The 19,334-nt window shown below is 45.4% G+C and overlaps 1 protein-coding gene across 1 annotated transcript in view; it reads right to left on the minus strand.

Annotated features, from left to right (window-relative positions):
- The window catches only part of IKBKB (inhibitor of nuclear factor kappa B kinase subunit beta), a gene marked incomplete at both ends in the record, with an annotated part of 51,736 nt that extends 33,219 nt beyond the window's left edge, over positions 1–18,517 (minus strand). Inside the window, 4 exons of the mRNA XM_084232586.1 lie at positions 4,698–4,767; positions 7,206–7,323; positions 8,538–8,632; positions 18,413–18,517. Coding sequence (XP_084088712.1) covers positions 4,698–4,767; positions 7,206–7,323; positions 8,538–8,632; positions 18,413–18,517 — 388 coding nt within the window. The remainder of the gene's footprint in view (positions 1–4,697; positions 4,768–7,205; positions 7,324–8,537; positions 8,633–18,412) is intronic.
- Between the last annotated feature and the right edge of the window lie 817 nt (positions 18,518–19,334).

A 19,334-nucleotide genomic window follows, 5' to 3' on the forward strand; every position in this document is an offset into this window, starting at 1 on the left:
CTGGGCGAAAGATAATGATTTGGGCCTCCCCTGGTGGCACAGTGGTTGAGCGCTGGGCTGTGAAGCTGCCAACAGCCTCTGCAGTGCCGGTTCGATCCCCGGCGAGGATCCCACATGGCGTCAGACCTCTCCTGCTGTGCCCGCTGCTCCCTTCAGCAGTGTATTTCGTCAGTCTGCCTGCTCTGTTCCCCACTCTGGCTCTGGTGAATTCTCTCACCCTCCCACGCTTCTGACTGTACCCAGTGCTTGTATAAATAAATAAATAAATCTTTAAAAATACCCCAAAAGATAATGCTTTAAGTGAGAGACAGAGACACTGGGGAAGCAGTCAGGCTGGGCCAGTGGAATGGATGTCAACTACATTCTGGGGCAGCCACTCTGAAAATCAGCTGCCTGAATCATGAAAGTGGAATAAACAGTTAGAAGGGACCTTTGAGACAGCATTGCCCAAATCCCTCTTTTTAAAGTTGAGGGCATGCAGGCCTAGAAAGTTACACAGTTTACATAAAGAAGTGGAAAGAGAAATGGGTCAAAAAGGCTCTTGCCCAAGACTACTAGGAGAGTGGAGAAGCCAGGACTGAAATCCAATTGCTGTCTCTATTGTTATTGTTGTAGTCATCAATCTGGTTGTTTATACTTTCCAACACTTTATGGACAAGTGTTCTGAATTTATGAGATCAGGTCATCATCTTTTGTTATAAATCCACATAAGAAAAACACTAAATAGAGCCCAATTTCCTGATTCCTAGAAAGGAGCTCTCCCTTCCTTAAAATCCTGTGTTCTCTTTGAAATTCCCTGTGCTCTTTAACATTAAATAACTGAATAGGGGACAGAGATGGGGACACACAGAATGAAAACTCAGGGAATTAAGACAGACAAAATAGAGGTGGGGTCCCTGAATTTTCAGAGGACAGGATGGATAATCAGTCAGCATCATCACCTCACCCCTAGGGAGTCCAAGAAGACTGACTGAGATTTAGGAGCCCTTGAGGCCAGTGCTCTAACACAACTGGCCCACCAGCTGACTGAGCATGGCAGGTCCTACCCGTTAGATGGCAGAGAAGTGAGCCCCTAGGCCATGCTAGGCTGCCTCGGTGTTGAGTCTCAGGAGTCTGTGCCTCTTCTGCCAGAAGGAAACACACAGAATAGTATTTTCCAAAGGATGTTGAGTAAGACTGCTTAAACGGAGTCTCTTTAAATATATAAATTTCCTCAAGCTATTTTAGGGCCACATTATGTAGAAGTCTAGCTCATTTCCAGCTGCTTCTGCACCTGTCCTTGGATGGCCGACTAGCATCACAATGACAGCCTAACAAGCTTGTCCTGGGGTAGGAAACACGGGGCTCCCCCAGGTGACTTCTAGGCATCTGTTCACTTTCTCATGTATAGTTTGCAGTATCCTCTTAGACAATTTAAAGTTCACCAGAAAAATCTCACCTATGTCTATCATCTTGATGCTGCTCTGAGCGAGCATCTCTGGGTCATTAGTGGCAAGGAAGAGGTCAACCTAGGTTTAACCTAGAAGAGGAGGCAATAAATCAGAAGTTCAAGGGTGGGTCTCTGCCATTTATCAGAAGTTGACAGGGCAACTCCGACAAAGGGCAGTTGGGGCCAATACTTGGAACAATCTGGAACAAAATAGGCTCAGGAAATGTTTTAGATACAAAAAGAGTATTGTTAGATGAGCTCCAAGAAAAGATTTTGAAATCCGGCTCAGTGATAAGATCCATACAAAAGAAATAAATTTGATGACTCTTGTACACAAGTTGGAAATGTGAAGGAAAGTAAAATACAAGTTTATTGGCACCCACAAAATCTGGGGTATGACTGCATCCAAAATGTGACAAAGAGAGAAAGAGGGGGGCATTTCCAGGCAGACAGCCTTATAAGACAACCACCTATCTAACTCACTGGCTCCCAGTCTTGGGTCCTTTGCCCAAATTAGGGTGAGTGAGGTATTTCAAAAGGGATGCTAGAAATCAAATCCAGAGGGGAAAGCAAATGAGAAAGGAATTATACTTGTTGACCACATATAATACCATGAGCAGAGTACTAGGCTAGGAGCTGCATGTCTATCATCTTATTTTACCCTCATAACAATTCTGAAGTGCATAATGTGCCCATTTTACAGCTAATAAAACTGATCTTATAAATTAAGAAACATGCTAATGTCATACTGCAGTATGTGGAAGAGCTGCTATCTAACCCGGGAGTGCTAATGAAAAGTGGACATCTGTTGCTGTTTCTAAAGTAGGTCCTTATTTTAATTTCCTTTGGGATTTACTACATTCATTTGATAATTACCTATACAGAAATTGCCATATAAGGGAATACAATTCCAGAGGCTGGACATAAAGCAGTTCCTTCAAGAATTTAATTCCAGTATACTAATACCTCAGAGCCTCATTAGTCCCAATTTGGGAATCACAGAAAGGAAAGATAGGAACCCAGTAAGCTAACAAATTTAGTATTCATCCACCTGCAGGAGAGTTAAACCACACCACATAAGCATTTGGAAGTTTCCCTGTGTTCACTATCCTGATTTTCATATAACTTACACAAACACATACACATACACACCTAGAATAGGTAATACAAAAGCTACCACATAAGACAATGGTAACTGAATATAAAATGTGCCCAAAGAAAACAACCAGAGTAATGTGACTAATATCATTGGAGGGTCACTTGAGGAAATAAAGAAAAATTATATGAGGAAGTACACAGTGATAAGTACTTCAACCAATAATTTAAAGACTTTCTTAATAACCAAGTATTGAGTACACAAATAATCTAAAGAGTAAAAAAAAACTATTTGAGAATAACATTATGAAAAATGGCTTGAAGATTTAACCAGAGAAAAACAAAGTTATACATGAAGAGCAAAATAATATTTCCCAATCTATTAATCTGTCTTTAACCCAACTGACAAAAAACAAATTAATAATTTGGCCACAAAGGTAAAAGACACAATCAAGTAAATGTCTAAGCAAAGTGTGGATTGGCAAGATGTCAAGCAGGCAGAGGGTATTCTCAGTCTATGAATGAGTCTCTCTGGGTAGACAGAGGGCCCTTCCAGTAGACACACGTGGACCAAAGCACAAAGGAACATCTCTGGCCAGTGGCATGTGCCCATCCATATCATATAAAACTGGTCTAATCAGGGGCCTCCCTCGTGGTGCAATGGGTTAAGACACAACCTATGAAGCTGTTCACAGCCTCTGCAGCACGAGTTTGATCCCCGGCTGGCCAGGGAGCAACCCACATGGCGCAGCAGATCTCTCCTGACTCACCCGTTACTTCCTTCAGCAGTGTACTTCGGTTGATCTACCTGTTCTGTTCTCCACTCTATCTCTGGTGAATACTCTCACCCCCGCACCTCTGGCCTGCACCCCAGCTCTTGTATGCATAAATAAATAAATCTTTAAAAAAAAAACTGGTCTAATCACCCTGGACACCTTAAACCTACATATGTTATATGTCAACTATGCCTCAATAGAGCTGAGGAAAAAAAACCCAAACTGGTGCAATGTCAACTTGCTCTCATCATGAACTCTGCCCAAAGGACAAAGACACAAGATATAGAGGGAGAGGGAATTTTCTATGTCAGATTGTTTGGATCCTAATCTTAAATATGCCACTGCTTGAGTTTTCCCTTTCATTTCCTTCCTGCCTACATTCTATGAGAAGCAGCACAGAGGAGGAAGAGGCAGCCCATACCAGCAAGGCAAGGTGTTTTAGAGACTGGAGACCCACCTGTCCTTCCAGACCAAGTTAGAGAAGACAATTTTACACATATGGAAAGATAGTAACGACTGGGAATCTAGACAAAGGGTGTATGAATTTCACTGCACTACTCTTTCAACTGTTCTAGGTGTTTCCTGTTTCTCTAAGAAAAAAAAAAAAAAGTTTGAGCAAATAACAAAAAAAGCTCAAAGAGTTGAGGTGTGAGACGGAAGGAAATGTAACATTCCCCAAATCTGAGAGCAAATACTTGGCAATCAATTGAAAAACTCCAAATTTTTGGGCTCTATCAATTTGTACCAACAATTTTGGAGATTAAAAAAAAGAAAAGGCATCCTAGGCTAACCCCTGTTTCACTTCTGATGTCTGTCTCCCTTGCTGGAGCCACGTGCTGGCTGTGTTCCTCCAGAGCAGGCCCTGGGTTGGAGATGTTGCACCTGACCTCTGCAGACTGAGCTGGCTCTCTTTTTCCCCAGGCCAGGCCAGCCTGGCCTCAAAGTACACAGATACCCTCATCTGAGGACACCAACAGCACCGCAGAATTAAACAAGGTCGTTTTTCCTACACCTGCGGTTGTAGGTTGTAAAAGAGCTGCCCATGTAGAAGTGGAAAAATTCATTGCCAAGGAATGAAATTCATTCATATGACAACCTATTCCATCACTGACCGTTCCAGGAAAGAAGGGAGTGGAGCTTTTTAATGGGAAAGGAAATCTGCTCTTCTATGTAAATGGCAGTTCATTTCATGACTTACTCCGGAAGGAAGGGAAATCTATTTGAGTTCAGCGCCTGCCTGACTAGCCCCTTGCTGACCTCTCCATGCCGCCACCCGTCCCCCCAACTGCCCCTTCTGAAAGAAGGAGAGTACTCCTCCTCTGTGTTCTACCAGCCTCACCAGGACTCACCAGGGGCACCACAACTCTCCTGGAGGGCCTGGCCTGACTGGAACTTACCAATGTCACTCAGCAAGGTGAGGATGGCTCCTTCCCGCAGGCCACAGCAGTTCTCAAACTGGTTCAGGTACTGTCAAGAAGGTGAAAAGAGGAAATCAGAGTGAGTGGCCCCCAACCCCAACAAGCACAAAAGTGTGTCTGGCCAGCCCGAGTGCAAACCCTGACCTGAGCTTTGGGGACCTGGGCTGGTAAGCACAGGGGCAGCCGAACTGGAAGGAATTGACCAGAGGTGGAGAAGGACCAAGAACTCATGTACTCATAACCTAGTCCCCACTGGTGTCTGAGTCACCCTACGATGAGGGATTTCCATTCTGGCCTGTGCAGCAGTTCTGAGGAAAGCAGGCCAGAGGCAGCTCAGCCGCAAGTCCACTGCAGCAGGGAGCCCCACAGGGGCAGGGGGACACAGTCCCTGAAAACCACCCTCTGATTGCTTCTCTGACATCTGACATCTACATGGATTCACTGGTGGGGAGATGGTAAATGTAGGGAATATTTAATGAGCTCCTACTAGTGCTTGGCACCATGCTAACTTGGCATGGACTAGCTCAGTAAAGCACTTCCTGCATTGTCTCACTTCATCCTCCCACCACTGAGGTAAACACAGCTGGAATTTCCATTTCATAGGTGAGGACCCGGCAACTGAAAAGGTTCAGCCATCTGTCTGTCCCCACAGGCACATCTGGAATAGGAGGCCATGTCCATCTGAGTCTCCAGCCCACACATTTGTCTCTTGCCCTCCTGGGACTCTCAAGGTATTGAGGGGTTCCATATGCAGTGGAAATTGGCCTTAAATGAAGATGATGGAGAAAATTTTCCAACTGGAGCTCAATGTCTTTAACTAACACATAACTGCGAATATCCAAGAGCTTGTTTTCTGAGCCAGACACCCAGATGTCACTCTTTCTGGTGTCTACATTTGGTCTTGTGCTCCCCAAGTTTATCTTTCCATGCCTGGAGGTGGCATTTTAAAATTTGTAGAGGGCAAGACAGGATACCTCATTTGGAGAACAAGGAGACCAGGGCTCTGGACAGCAGTGCCCCCTGCCCTGCACCTTTGGGTAACAGCAAGGACAGACGCCCCTGGGGAAGCATTTGCTTCCCCCAGATCCTGCCACCCTTAGATCATCCTGCACCCATGCCAGGTCAGTCATGCTGAAGTTCTCTGCCCTGGCTGACTGGCTCTTTGCTGCCTAAAAGATCAAGTCTGGAGTTCCCTGCCCAGCTTCAGAGCCCTCCATCACTGGACATATCTCATCTACCTCCCATGCTGTCCTCTAAGAACCATCCACTCAACTATAACATGACTTTATCTCCTTAAACAAATACAGCTAGTAATCAGATGATTGTCAAAGGTTAGGAAAATAAAGAGGAAAATCAATGTGCTGTCAGGCTTCCCATTTCTTAGCCGTTATCAGTGCCCTACTGTGGGTCATGTCAAAGACTGCTCACATCCTGCTGTGCCACCGCCAGGATGTGCCCACCTCCCACGGTGGAAGTACCACTGGGACAGACTGACTCTCATGGAAAGTTCCCTTCTGAGAAAGAAGGTAGAAGGGGCCAGAACACTGTACATAAAGCTGGGTGCAGGAACTCATGCCTGAAGACCCTGCACCCCACACCCCCATCATCATGGCCTTCTTCTACAGTGAAGGGTTGAGATACAAAAATAACTCTTTCATTCCAACTGTCTTTTATTTGCACAGTTTCACAGATGCATGATGAAGAGTGACTTGGTACACAGGAGCTGGGACCTGAGCGCCACTCTACAGCTGTGGAGGGACAGGTAACCCACGTAACCTCTCTGGGCCATGTCAGCCACCCCTCGCGGGGCGGGGGAGTCATATTTGCTTTACTAACGTCACAGGGTCATTGACAATCAACATGTAAAAGCAGGATGTGCGACACTGTTTTAGAGACTCCTGGAAAGGTGGATGCAGACAAGTGTCCCTGCGACCAGGGAGGGGTGCCACTCGTCACCTACCCTCAACCCCGGAAGCAGACAGTCTAGCGAAGCTCATGTGGTGAGAAGGAAGCATGCACAGCCCAGGGGTGAGTCAGGGGTGCACTGCAGCCCCAGCCCAGTTCCCTGAGTATATTCAGCCAAGGCCCTTCCTGCTCCCCTGTGACCCTTTGTGCAGTGCTGCCACATCTGTGGAGAAAATCCTCCTAATAAGGACAGTGGTGACGCCGACACTGAAAGACCAAGGTGGCCCTAACATGCCGAGTGAGGCAAAAGTTTGTCTTGGAGTCCATCCAGTCTTTCCCTGTCCTCAAGACCTGATGACTTTTTCCTTGTCATTTAGTAATCCCTGTGCAGAACGTACAGCTCGTTCTCGTCAGAGCCTCTGATTCAATCTCTTGATTCACACCGCACACACCAGGCATGGAACAGGGGGATTTAAGAAACAAAAGCAAACCCACTGAAGTCAGCGGTGGCTCCCTGAGCTTCCTGATAATGAAGGTGCTGAAAGGTCTCCTCACCACTCCCCGCCACCCGGGAAGCCTCACCCTTCGAAGATCTCCTCCTTGGCAGTACTCCATGGCCAGCAGGGGCAAGTCATTGGGAGCCAGGTTCTGCATCCCCTCGGGGACATCCCGGGCAGCCACCACATTGGGGTGGTTCAGTCTAGGAAGGAAGAGAAACCAACTAGTAAGGGAGGAACCCAAGCTTTGTCACAAACCCATTTCCCTCTCTGCCCTTGTCTCAGGGAAGCTCAGCTCACAACGAAGGCCTAGAACAGCCAGGAGTCCTGGGAGTAAGCAGGAAGACAGGGATTAGGGACTGGTGATGGAGCTCGGTGCTCAGGCAGCCAACACTCATCCTACTCTACTTTCAAAACCATGAATTTGGGCCTCCCCAGTGGCGCAGCGGTTGAGCGCTGGGTTGCGAAGCTGCCCGCGGCCTCTGCGGTGCAGGTTCGATCCCCGGCTGCTCCCCGGCCACCGGAGGAGGGTCCCACATGGCACGCAGACCTCTCCTGCCGCCCGCTGCTCCCCTCAGCAGTGTACTTCGGTCCTTCTCCCTGCTCTGCTCCCTGCTCTGGCTCTGGTGAATTCTCTCACCCTCCCACGCTTCTGACTCTACCCAGTGCATGTATAAACAAAACAAACAAACAAACAAATAAATAAAACATGCCTCTATAAAAAAAAAAAAAAACACCATGAATTTGATCAAGGACTCTGTGAATGATCATGTGCAACTAAATTTTCTTCAGAGTACCCCAAATAAAGTCCTTGCTGTACTTTGGAACTGCTTCTCATAACAGAGAAAGTAAGATTTCCAAGCCCATGCCATTCCAGTGGGGATAGGCTTGAAGAGACAGCACCTGTTTGAGGTTTTCTAAGCCAAGTTGGTTGCTAATTTACCTAAATGCTTCCAAGCAGGAGCACAGCATCCCCCCAGTGGGTGGACAGACACTGTCTCCACACTGGAGGAACACGGATCAGCACTAAGCTCATAGCAACAGAGAGCCATATACCATCTTGGAATTGGAAAGAGAGAAGGAAAAAATGATTTTTGCTGCAATGAATAATTTACTGGAATGACTTTTTTAAATGATTTAACATAACAAATAAAACTCACGAAAAAACCCAATGTTGGACTGACTGCCCCTGCATTCAAAGTCATCTATCCGCAGAGTCTGGCTGGGGTCTGATAGAGAGACTGAGACTGAGGACTCTTCCAGATGCAGCAGGTGGGGATGTTGCTCCAAAGCTCAGTGTGTTCCCTCCCTCTGAACTTCATCTCAGTGTCCCCTGGCCCCCTAGGCCCTTGGCTCCTGAGGTGCTTGTTCCCTGCCCTGGCAGCTCTGTGGCTCAGGGTGATGGGTCTTCCCTCACCGTCTCATGATCTGGATCTCCAGACACCAGCGCTCACGGTTCCGGGGGCTGAGCTCCTGCCGACACTGCTTGATAGCGATCTGCTCACCAGTTTCCTGCAGAGAGAATGTACAGCATGGGGAGGGTCACCAAGCCAACTAACAGACATGCAGCGAGAGCTATGGGTCATATTCAAAATGCTCTCCCAAGGGTGCAACGCACTGATTGAACCTCAGACTCCGAGGCCACACAGGTGTCCACTGAGAGATAGCCCCCATCACCTGGCAGCTCTGATATCAGTCTGTCCCCACCATCCCCACCTCTCACCCTGCTTTTCTTCCTCCTTATTTCTATCCATCAGACTCCACACAAAGGCCTCACTCAGTTCCATCTCCTTTACAAAATCTCTGCTGACCATTCCTGCCTAAGAGAGTTCTCCTTCCTCCAGCCCCACCTGCTGTCGTGCTAGGCCAAACCATATCACATTGTTCATATTAACTCTTTCTGTTAGGGGGAAAAGGATGTCCTAAAGCTTCAATATCGGGACTGCCCTATAACATTTCCACCTACACACATGGCACTTCCATGTGGCTTGACCTAACAGTTGATGCCACATTGGCTTCATATTTCCTGTATCTCTTCTTTTTCATGCTTCTCTCTGGAGAGAGTTCTGTGTCTGCGGAGAGAAGACACAACAAGCACAGTAAAAGGAACCCAGACTGTTTCAAATTTCGACTCAGCCACATACTAGCTCTGTTACCTTGGGTGGGCCACTTGGGTCTGACCCAGTTTCTTCATGTATAAAATGGGAATTCTGAACCCTACCTTTCAGGGTTGTCATGAAGCTGGGCACGAGGCAGCATCCAGCTTACTGCTCAGTGGCACTTCTGGGGGTAGACCCAGGTCATAAAGGTGCTCCTGGCATCTAATGTCTTCTGAAGTGTGGTTCTAACCTGCTTTCCAGCTGCCCCTCCCTGGCCCCCACCCCCAGCATCTCACTGCAGCTGGACTAGACATCACTCAGCCTGCTCTTCTCCAGTCCGAGCTCCCCTGGCCCTGATGCACAGGCACTAGTCTCCCTCCTCAGGGAGCTCCTGCCTTCCTTGAGACAGGTAACTCCTCATTGCACACAGCCACCAAAGACTTATTTTCTGCAGGGTCATAGGGTTATTTTCTCTTTGTGAAGTCTTGTCCCTATGCATGCACTTTCAACTCTACTCTAGTAACCCACACAGTAGCCTCAAATTGAGGTTTCATGAATGGAAGAAAAGGCAACAAACATATTTTTGTGAATAACTAACTGATGGGCTGGGTCCTGAGGATTAATTCTTCCCTTTTCCTTGGTGGTCTAGGAACAAAGGTGGAGGGCCCTGAGGCTGCGGTATAGGTGGCAGCAGGGATCATGGCACTGGCCACCATAATAATGAGGTCACCACTCTGCTGCTGTCACCCCCTCAGGCACACGGGGGGCCTTCAGGGTATCTGAGGAACAGCACCAGGCCATGGCTTTGGTGGCACCAGCTCCCAGGCTCACCATCAGTGAGCAGGCTGTCTTCTAAAAATGCCCGGCGTGTTCTGTGTGCCAGCGGCAAAAGCCTCCATGAGAGCCCCACACCCAGTGTGCACCTGGGGAAGAGAAATGTTCTCCAGGAGGCCAGAGTACATCCAGCATTCCCAGTGGTACCAAAATTCCACAGCTGCCCAACTGGAGGATGTCCTAGAGGCCCTATCAAACTATTTTCTCATTTTATGAAAATACATACTGAAGACTCAGAAGTCTTATAAGTGTAGCCAATTTCCCTGGTACTAGGACTTAAAAGACAGTGGGGGGCTGTGCCAGCCCTCCAGTGTGCCCAGGGCTGTCCATAGGGTGGTAGAACCACATCACTACCACACATTTACCAAACTAGCCATGGATTCCTGCAGAAATAAGGACCCAGCCAGGAAAAGGGGAAAAAATGGAAATCTCCAAACACACACAGTTGTCTAACAAGACCACAGAATCATTCATCAATAAATCATTCCCTAAAACTGACATTCAAGAACCAAAGCCTTCAGAATAAGGTGGAAGAATTTGATGACCTGTATCCATTCAAAGCCAGAACACAGATAAAACACTGCTGAGCTCCTCTCAGAAGCTACTTTTGTTATGTCCTCATATCAATGTGGTCAGGTTCTCCACCAGGCAGATATTTAAAAAAAGAAAAAAATTCTGTAGAGATATACTTCACATACCATACAATTTATCCACTAAAGTATACAATTCAATGTCTAGCCCTAAGCAACCAGCAGTCTATTTTGGGTCTGTATGGATTTGCTTGTCCCAGACATATCATAAAAATGTGTTCATACAACATGTAGTCTTTTGTGATGGCTTCTCTGTCACTTAGAATGTCTCCAAGGCTCACCCTTGCTATAGCCACATGCTTACTTTTGCAATGACACCACATCTACCCACGTTAGTAGGCACTGTCAACCAGATTCTGCATTAAGAATTGCTCTTACTCTTTGCTATTAAATCCTGATCTTTGCCCTAGATCCTGAGACTCTCTGAAGAACAGCTGACCTTTCAAAAATCGCAAATCCTATTGTTGTGGAACTAATGAAGGCGTCAAAAGAATGTCATTTCTTTAATCAATGTACAAAAAGATTTTATTACGTCTCAAATGTCACAGCCTCTGCATCACAAACTTTCCCATTCCTTTATTCTCAGAATGATTTGAATGTGGTTTCAAGTTTCACTTCCCATTAATGTTCAGACTTAGATACTTCTGCCAAGTTCAATGTTAACTTCATCAATAGTGGCTCTGACATCCTGTCATAGATGCTTGTTTCCAGTCAGGTGGGATCCCCATAGACACATGGTTTGTGGAAGACAGAGTTCTACCAATGAGAGAGGACTGATGGCCAGTCTATAAAGTGAGGTAACATTGTTGAGAGCATCCATTCAGCATGTAATGTTTTGATGGACAGTATTATAAGCAACAGGCTAGAAGACACAGCAACTCACAGTCTGTTACCTCGAATGACTCTGAGAATTTAAATGATGATTTTTAAAATCTGTATCAATTTTAGTTCAACACACAGAATAGTGCTGTTTATTTTCTATAGCTGCTCTAACAAATTACCACACATGTAGTGGCTTAAAACAGCACATATTTTTCCTTATAGTTCAGAGTTTTCCTTACAGATCAGAAGTCTCACTAGGTCTCACTAAAATCAAGATGTCAGTGGTGGTGTGCTCCTTTCTGGAGTTCTAGGGGAGAATGCAGTCCCTTGCTCTTTCCAGCTTTTAGAGGTTACCTGCATTCATTGGCTCATGGCCTCATCTACCCTGAATGACTATCTGAGCCTCTGTTATATTGTACACTCTGGCACTGACTCTCTGACCCGCCTCCTTCTTCTATTTTTGAGGACTCTGTGATTACACCTGACCCACACAGATAATCCAGGATAACCTTCCCAGCTAAGGTCAGTTAATTAGCAACCTTAATTTTATCTGCGCCTTAATTTCCCTTTGCCATGTAACCTATGTTCAGGGGATTAGAACATAGACATCTTGGGAAGGGCCATTATTCTGCCAATCATAAATAGTACGCTTGGGGCCTCCCTGGTGGCACAAGGGGTTAAGATGCAGCACTATGAAGCTATCCGCAGACACTGGAACACAAGTTCGATCCCCGGCCAGGGAGGTGACTCACATGGCGCAGCAGACCTTTCCTGTCTTGCCTGCTGCTCCCTCAGCAGTGTATTTCAGTGGATCCGCCTGTTCTATTCTCCACTCTGTCTCTGGTGAATCCTCTCACTCTCCCATACCTCTGGCCTGTACCCCAGTTCTTGTATTCATAAATAAATAAATCTTAAAAAAATAGTATGCTTAATTCCTAAAAATGATCGATAAATCTGACCCAAAAGGTGGATTTATTAAGTGGCTTAGAAAATATTTTAGATAATCTGTCTGTCTATGCATAGTTAATTGTAGTCTTTTACTTAACATAAATGTTGGCCCTAACACACATTTGTCACCGACCCAATCCAAAATCCAGAAATAATATTGATCTGGAAGACTGATATTGAAGATTTGATCTTGGCTTCAATGTCCAAACTTAAAGTAAAAGGAATGAAATTAGTAATATGAACACTGAACAAGCCATGGAATAAATGGACATAGAGACCAAAACCGACTTTCTATTTGGCTCAGCTTAGTTATCTGGTTGCAGGGGAAATCCTAACTTCCTAGACCTGGGAATACCCCAAATAGATACAGAAACACTTTGCTTATATACTGGCCCTTTAGAAAGTCTTCTAAAACATCCCAGTTTTCCCACAAGTTTCATTTGAATGAATTTCTGTTGCTAAAAGCCCATCTTCTCTAGAAAGCAACTCAACTAATCAGTACAGAAACAGACTATGAATACTGGTTTTGAATATCTGTGAACTTTCTTCTTCACCAGCGATGAAACTCAATTACCAATGATTGACTTTATTTGGCCAGGAAGCTTGAAGCATCTCAGCTCGATCCTATGGAAACTTGATTTAAACCATTCAGTATCTAACTTCTAGTGAAGTGGGCCCCTTGTGAGGGACAAAATTTAAAATTGGTTTGTAGTTTGAGAAAATGCAGAAAGGGCCAACAGGGTTATTTATGCTGATTGCAGTTGACTATGATGTTCTTAGAACCTCTGATTCTGTCTTTTTCATATGAAAACATAAAATTTGTGCATAAATGTGAGTGTGTTATAAATTATAGAAAGGTGGTTGAGGACACATCTTTAGAAGTTTGAGAGTTACTGAAAGGTGCTTTAGCACAAGCTAGCCTCAAGGCCAGTCTGTAAAGTTGCTGCCTATCTCCCTAAAGCTAGTCATCTTTTAGTGACTAGGGGAAATTCATAGGAAGCCAAGAGGTATACTCAAACCCTTAGCTTAGAAAGCCTGGTCTCTTGTTACCATAGTAACCATCCCACAGGCCATGATAAAAAGGCAATTAGTAATAACCTCCTTGTTCCTTTTCAGATCCTCCCCTCCAAGTTTCAAAAAGAAGTGCAAAGTTGGGCCTCCCTGGTAGCCCAGGGGGTTAAGTCTCAGCATTATCACCGCAGTGGTCTGAGATCAGTCCCCAGCCAGGGAGGTAACCCACATATGGCACAGCAAACCTCCTCTGTCTCACCCACTGCTCCCCTCAGCAGTGTATTTTAGTAGATCTGCCTGTTCTGCTCCCCACTCTGGTGAATCCTGCCAACCCCCGCACCTCTGACCTGTACCCCAATTCTTCTACAAAATAAATTGATTAATTAATAATAATAATAAAATTAAAAAGAAGACATGCAAAGCTGGGCCCAGAGAGAGTCTATGGGCAGAGTCCAGGGCTCAGAGTCAAAGATCCCAGGCCTAACAGCAACTTACCCCCAACTCAATGATGTTGACCAGTCTATACTGAGACAGTTCTTCAACCTACTCTTCCCAATGTAAACACCCAACGGACACAGAGAACACCGAACTTACCCACAGGAGCTCAGGTGCAAAGTATGCAAAGGTGCAACTCCCTTTCCTTTGCCTGTAAGTATGTGACACTGAGCCCATTACTGAAGATTCCATAAGACACAGATGGCTCTGCCCCCTTTGGTGCTGTCAGAATGAGCTGGAGTGCCATGTACACAGTGAGTCCTGAGTAAACAAAAGCGGTATCGCTCCCTTTCTCTAGCTCTAGTTAGAACTGCCTTCTCTTTTCTCAGACTGTCTATGGTCTACCTCCTTTCAGAATCCTGCTCCTGTTCCATTCCTCCAGAAGCCTCCTCTCCTCTGCACATTCAAGAGACAGCACGGATAAGCACACACCCAGTACAGCTGGCACAAAACACTCTTGATTAACAATGCCATCATTATTTCCACCCAACTTGGGGCTAGTAGTTCAACATATGTAATATATTCCTAAATACTCATTTTATTCTCCATTAAGGAGAGGTTTACCTCTTAGTTCCTATTTCCCTCAGAGAGCTTATGAATGTTCAAGACATTCTTAGCGAATTGACTGACTAATGTCATGAGACTTTAAGACACATAGAAACTGATTCTTCAGCTTAGTCATGTCCAGTGACATGACAAGTAAAAGTGAGTGCCTTCACAGAAGAAATAATCATTAACACCTAATTTTTTTATACCTTTATAACAGTATGACCTTGGGACCTACAACAGCAATTACCAGCCTCTGTCACATCATCAAAGTGCACAGAGAATACATTTGCGGGGCACCCTAGGATGTCTCCAGATGCTTCCAGGGAGTGGCTGTCCCATGTCCTGCCCAGATGTGCTGAGAGCTGAGGGGATTAATACTTTAGCATCCTCAAAATCCATATGGGACATTACAGCCTAAAGCCATGAAGCTGGCCAAGTCACAGAGACAGGATTAGAGCCCAGGTCTGCATGACTATGTGTCATGTGGTTTTTCACTCTTATTCCTGAAAGAGGCTTTAGGCTGATGTCACTTAGATTATCTCCTTCCCTCCTATCCAGCGTGCACTGACAGCTGGTTTGTGCTGACCATTAGCAAAAGATTTAAGGGAATATTGACACAGCAAGGATTGTTAAGACCCAGGCCTGCTAAGAGAATCAGTGAAACTGGGAGACACAGGGATGGTATAATTTGGTACACTGCCCTCCCTCACTAGGAAATACTCATCTTAGAGTTCTTTGTTTAACAAAGACTTAAGTGATTTGTCCTCCAAAGGAGGGTTTTTCCCTTAGTGCTGCAAAATGAATTAGACTAACTGTGGAACAAAGAATCTAAGAAATACTGAGAATGATCTAGGGGTGTTCCCTAGCAGGGCATTGCCAGTGCCAGTGCCAGTGCCAGGGATCAGTAAGAGCTGGATGCTAAATTCAGTGGCTTGAAATAACCCACTGCGGAAACTGGTATTTGCTACTGATGAGAATGTTTTTTTCAGAAAGGTAATTTCCCAGCACACCACTCCCTAGGCCCACTTCAATCTGTCCCTGTGATTTGAATGGCGCTCCCTTCAACAGCTTCCCAGTGCTCAGATCAAAACAAAACCTCCTCAGTAGGCCTTATTCTTATCTCTATACTTCAGCTTCTCTGGCATCTGGCTCCTCTTCATCGTCCCTTCTGTTCATACTGGCCTTTCAACCTTGCCTAGTTGCCATGACCTACCTCTCCCCCAGGACTCTGATCAGGATGCTCCCTCTGCCTTGATCTCTCCTCCCACCTTCTCTGTCCCACCAAGTTCTACCAATCCCTCAGACATCCACTCAAGCACCACTTCTTAGAAAAGTCCTCTCCAACTCAAACTGGTCCAGGACCCTGGTATAAGGTCTCACTGCACTCTCTCCCATTCATACTTACTACAGTTAGGAGTTTACATTTGTAATTATTGATAAATGGCTCTTTCCCTTTTCCAAAAAGATCTTTTCAAAAACTAAGAGGATTTTAATCACCATTCCTTAGTAGACAGTAAATAAATATTTTTGGGTTGACTGAGTGAATGATTTTGTGCACCAAAAAACATAAACATTTAACAAAGCTATTCCTAACGGGGGAATTGAAAAAAGCCAAGAGACAGACAGAGCTCTGGCTGACCAGGAACTTAGAGCCTTAACAAGACACTTCTACAAGTAGGCCAAAGGGCAATAGATGAGGCATACACCAAATGAGTAGAGCTGAAGGAATTCAATGAAAGATCAAATTCTCCAATTCCCATAGAATCAAGGAGTCTTTAAAACATTTATGAAAGATAGCCGAGAGCTGATCCTGGTAGAATGGAAGAATTTACATAAAACCACCCAAGGAAGACAGGCTTGACCCAGAGGGCTCAACCAATCAACCTATTGGGAGCCAACATAAAGAGGTAATACTAGTAAGAGATGCTGAGACCATATGTGAAGGGACTTCAAATAGCAGAATGAGGGGGTAGGTTTTTTAAAAATTAAGAACAAATTAAGATTTTGAATCAGGAAAGGAAATTAAAACTAGAAGTTCTAGAAAACTCTCTCTCTCTCTCTCTCTCTCTCTCTCTTTCTCTCTCAAACACACTTATCTAGAAATTCAGAAACAAATTCCATCTAACAATAGCTTTCCAATCCAGATAGCAGATAGAGGTCATTTTGAGTTACAAATGGTACAGAACTCTGTTTGAAGGAAAGCAAGATGTCTCTGGTTCAGCTACAGAGAGATATTTTCTGTAATCAAGACTCTACGAGCTTCTAGAAGCAGCCTATCCCAGGTATATGTGGGACCACAGAGTGAACTAGCTCTTCTTTTGTAATGCTAGGCCTACTTTCACTATGACTAGAACAAATTCGAGCCAGTTGTGTTTCTAAGGAACTTCAGTCATGGGGTTTGCTGGAATCCTAGTTTCCCAGGAAAGTATAAGAACTTGATTACTGGCAGAACTGTACTCTGCCCATCATCTCTTGCCCCACATTCTTCCCGGAGTTATTCCATACACCCAGAGCTGACAAGACTCAAAGGAGGCCAACAATGCCTTCCAACTACCTGAGAAAGGATGGCAGCAATCACAATGACCCTCAGACACAGTTGGCATCTCTTCAGTCCAAAAAAAGTGGTCAGCAGTCCTCGTGATTAAAAAAGCAGGTGTCTTCTTTCAAGGATCACAAAGGTGTGAATTTTGGATCATGAATCTAATTTTAGCTACTTGGTGGATGTGGGTTCCCTAGAGCCGTGGTCTCCAATTTTGTATATTGTACCCCACCGATTACCCAAGACTGAAATAAAAAAAAAAATAGAGAGAGAAAAATGAAGCATTTCTGATACCCACTACATGGCACCCTTCTCAGATCATTTATCAGAAGGTCACATGCCACTTCAGTATACAAGGTCTCCTGAGGAAAATGGGTGTTCCACAGGCAGGCATGAACAAAGGGCTAAGGAAACATGGTGCAGGTTGCATGTGCCCGCCCTGCTTAGGTAGAATTATAGGTTGTATTATTCAGCTTTAGTAAAATAACTCTCATAAAGTGGATGAGTAGCTTAAAGAGATTCCTGCAGAGAATTTCAGTACCTGTAACACTTGCACAAGCAACACTTCTAGTTTAAGAAACTATGTCAGACACATAGGGTAAAAACAATGAGAATCTAATCAGATCTAAAAAGAAACTAGTCCAAATAATCCCAAACTATAAGAACTATTTGAAGTAAGGATTTTCATTCACGAGCCTTAATGATTATGCTCACGTTCACATGGATTTCCTCCAACGATACCAGGAAGACATCATATTGGTAAATATTTAAAATATTTTTAAAACATTAAAAAATTCATTATTCTCATCCTTCAAATTTTTCTATTTTGTTTTATTTATTTTAATGATTTTATTTATTTTTGTGTAGAACTGGGGTGTAGGACAGAGGTGCTAAAGGTGAGAGGATTCAACCCAAGACAAAATGGAGAGTAGAATAGGCGGATCTACTGAAATACACTGCTAAGGGAAGCATGGGGGAAAACAGGAGAGGTCTGCTGTGCCATGTGGGTTAGCTCCCTGGCCAGGCATTAAACTCAGGCCATCACGATGGGCTTTCATGGTGGTAGTGCTGAGACTTAACCAGTAGGCTGGCCAGCAGGGAGGCCACTTTTTGTTTTATAACATGTCATGTATTACTACACAATATATTAGTACATGATAGCCTAATGTTAGGATAATGTTAAAATTATATTTTAAGCTTAAAATATAAACTGAGGCTGCAAAAGTAAATTAATTTTGAGTTTTTAAGGTGAAATAGTTACTCAAGCTTAGAGGCCACTAACTAACCTAGAGTTAGTTTGGCGGCCCTGAAGTCCTCTTCTTTCTGCCATTCTTACTCTCTTCTAAGAAGTCACTGTCTACCCTTATTGGGCCCCTGCCTCTTCTCAGGTGCACAGTGCCCCTACCTGGTTGTGCCATCGGATGACGTTTCCAAATCCCCCAGTCCCAAGTCGTTCTTTCATCTCCCAGGCACCGCACGTCTGGGTCGGTAGGGAAGGTGACCAGCTCATATTGATGCTGTGCTAATTCTGTAAGTAATTTGAGGCGGAGGGGACAAAAAGTTGTGATTAAGAAAAGAATGGAACTCAAGAAGATGGAAAAGTAAGCGATATCACTGCTCTTCAACTTGAGAAAAAGGAAGAAAAAAAAAAACCTGAGGTTTTTATTTTGTACATAACCTAGTTTGATTGGTTTGTTTTTGGTTTTGGTAAGCAACTTCTGCCTTTCTCACCTTCCCCCACCCCCACCGCTGCGGTCGAGGAAGCCAGGAGGAAAGTCACTGAAAGGAGGTGATGCCCACACCCCACGACCTCGGAAGGGGATCCCCATCCTGGACTCCAGCAAAGGGCGCCCTGGCCAGCGGGCTTTCTGCCCGAGGTGGCAGGGCAAGAACCTGCCCCTGCGCTTCCCCACGGTCACGTGCGCCCTCACACTGGCCGCAGGACTCGAGGCTCTCTCCACACCCACCCACCTCGGGGCCGCCTCCGGGAACCTCCCCGGCCGGGGGCGCTGTCCCTGGGCCTTCCTACTCCGATTCGCAGAAACGCCACCAACCCCGAAACCCCTGACTTTTAAACCCGACAGAAGTTTCTTCAGCATCCGCCAGAGAGGAGGAAGGTGCGAACCCGCCGGGGCTGGGGAGCCTGGAGGTCTGCGATGACACCTGGGGGGCCCGGCCCCGCCCGAGGACTCACCTGTCGGCGGGGACGCGGGGCGGGGAGCGGCTCCCTGGGGCGGGGGACTTGGGAGTTGGGGCGGCAAAACCGGGGGGCTCTGGCACCACCCCGAAGACATTAAAATAGGGGAATCTTAAACTTGTCAGCCCCG

This window comes from Talpa europaea (assembly GCF_964194135.1).
Source record: "Talpa europaea genome assembly, chromosome: 4".
In the NCBI taxonomy this organism is placed as follows: domain Eukaryota; kingdom Metazoa; phylum Chordata; class Mammalia; order Eulipotyphla; family Talpidae; genus Talpa; species Talpa europaea.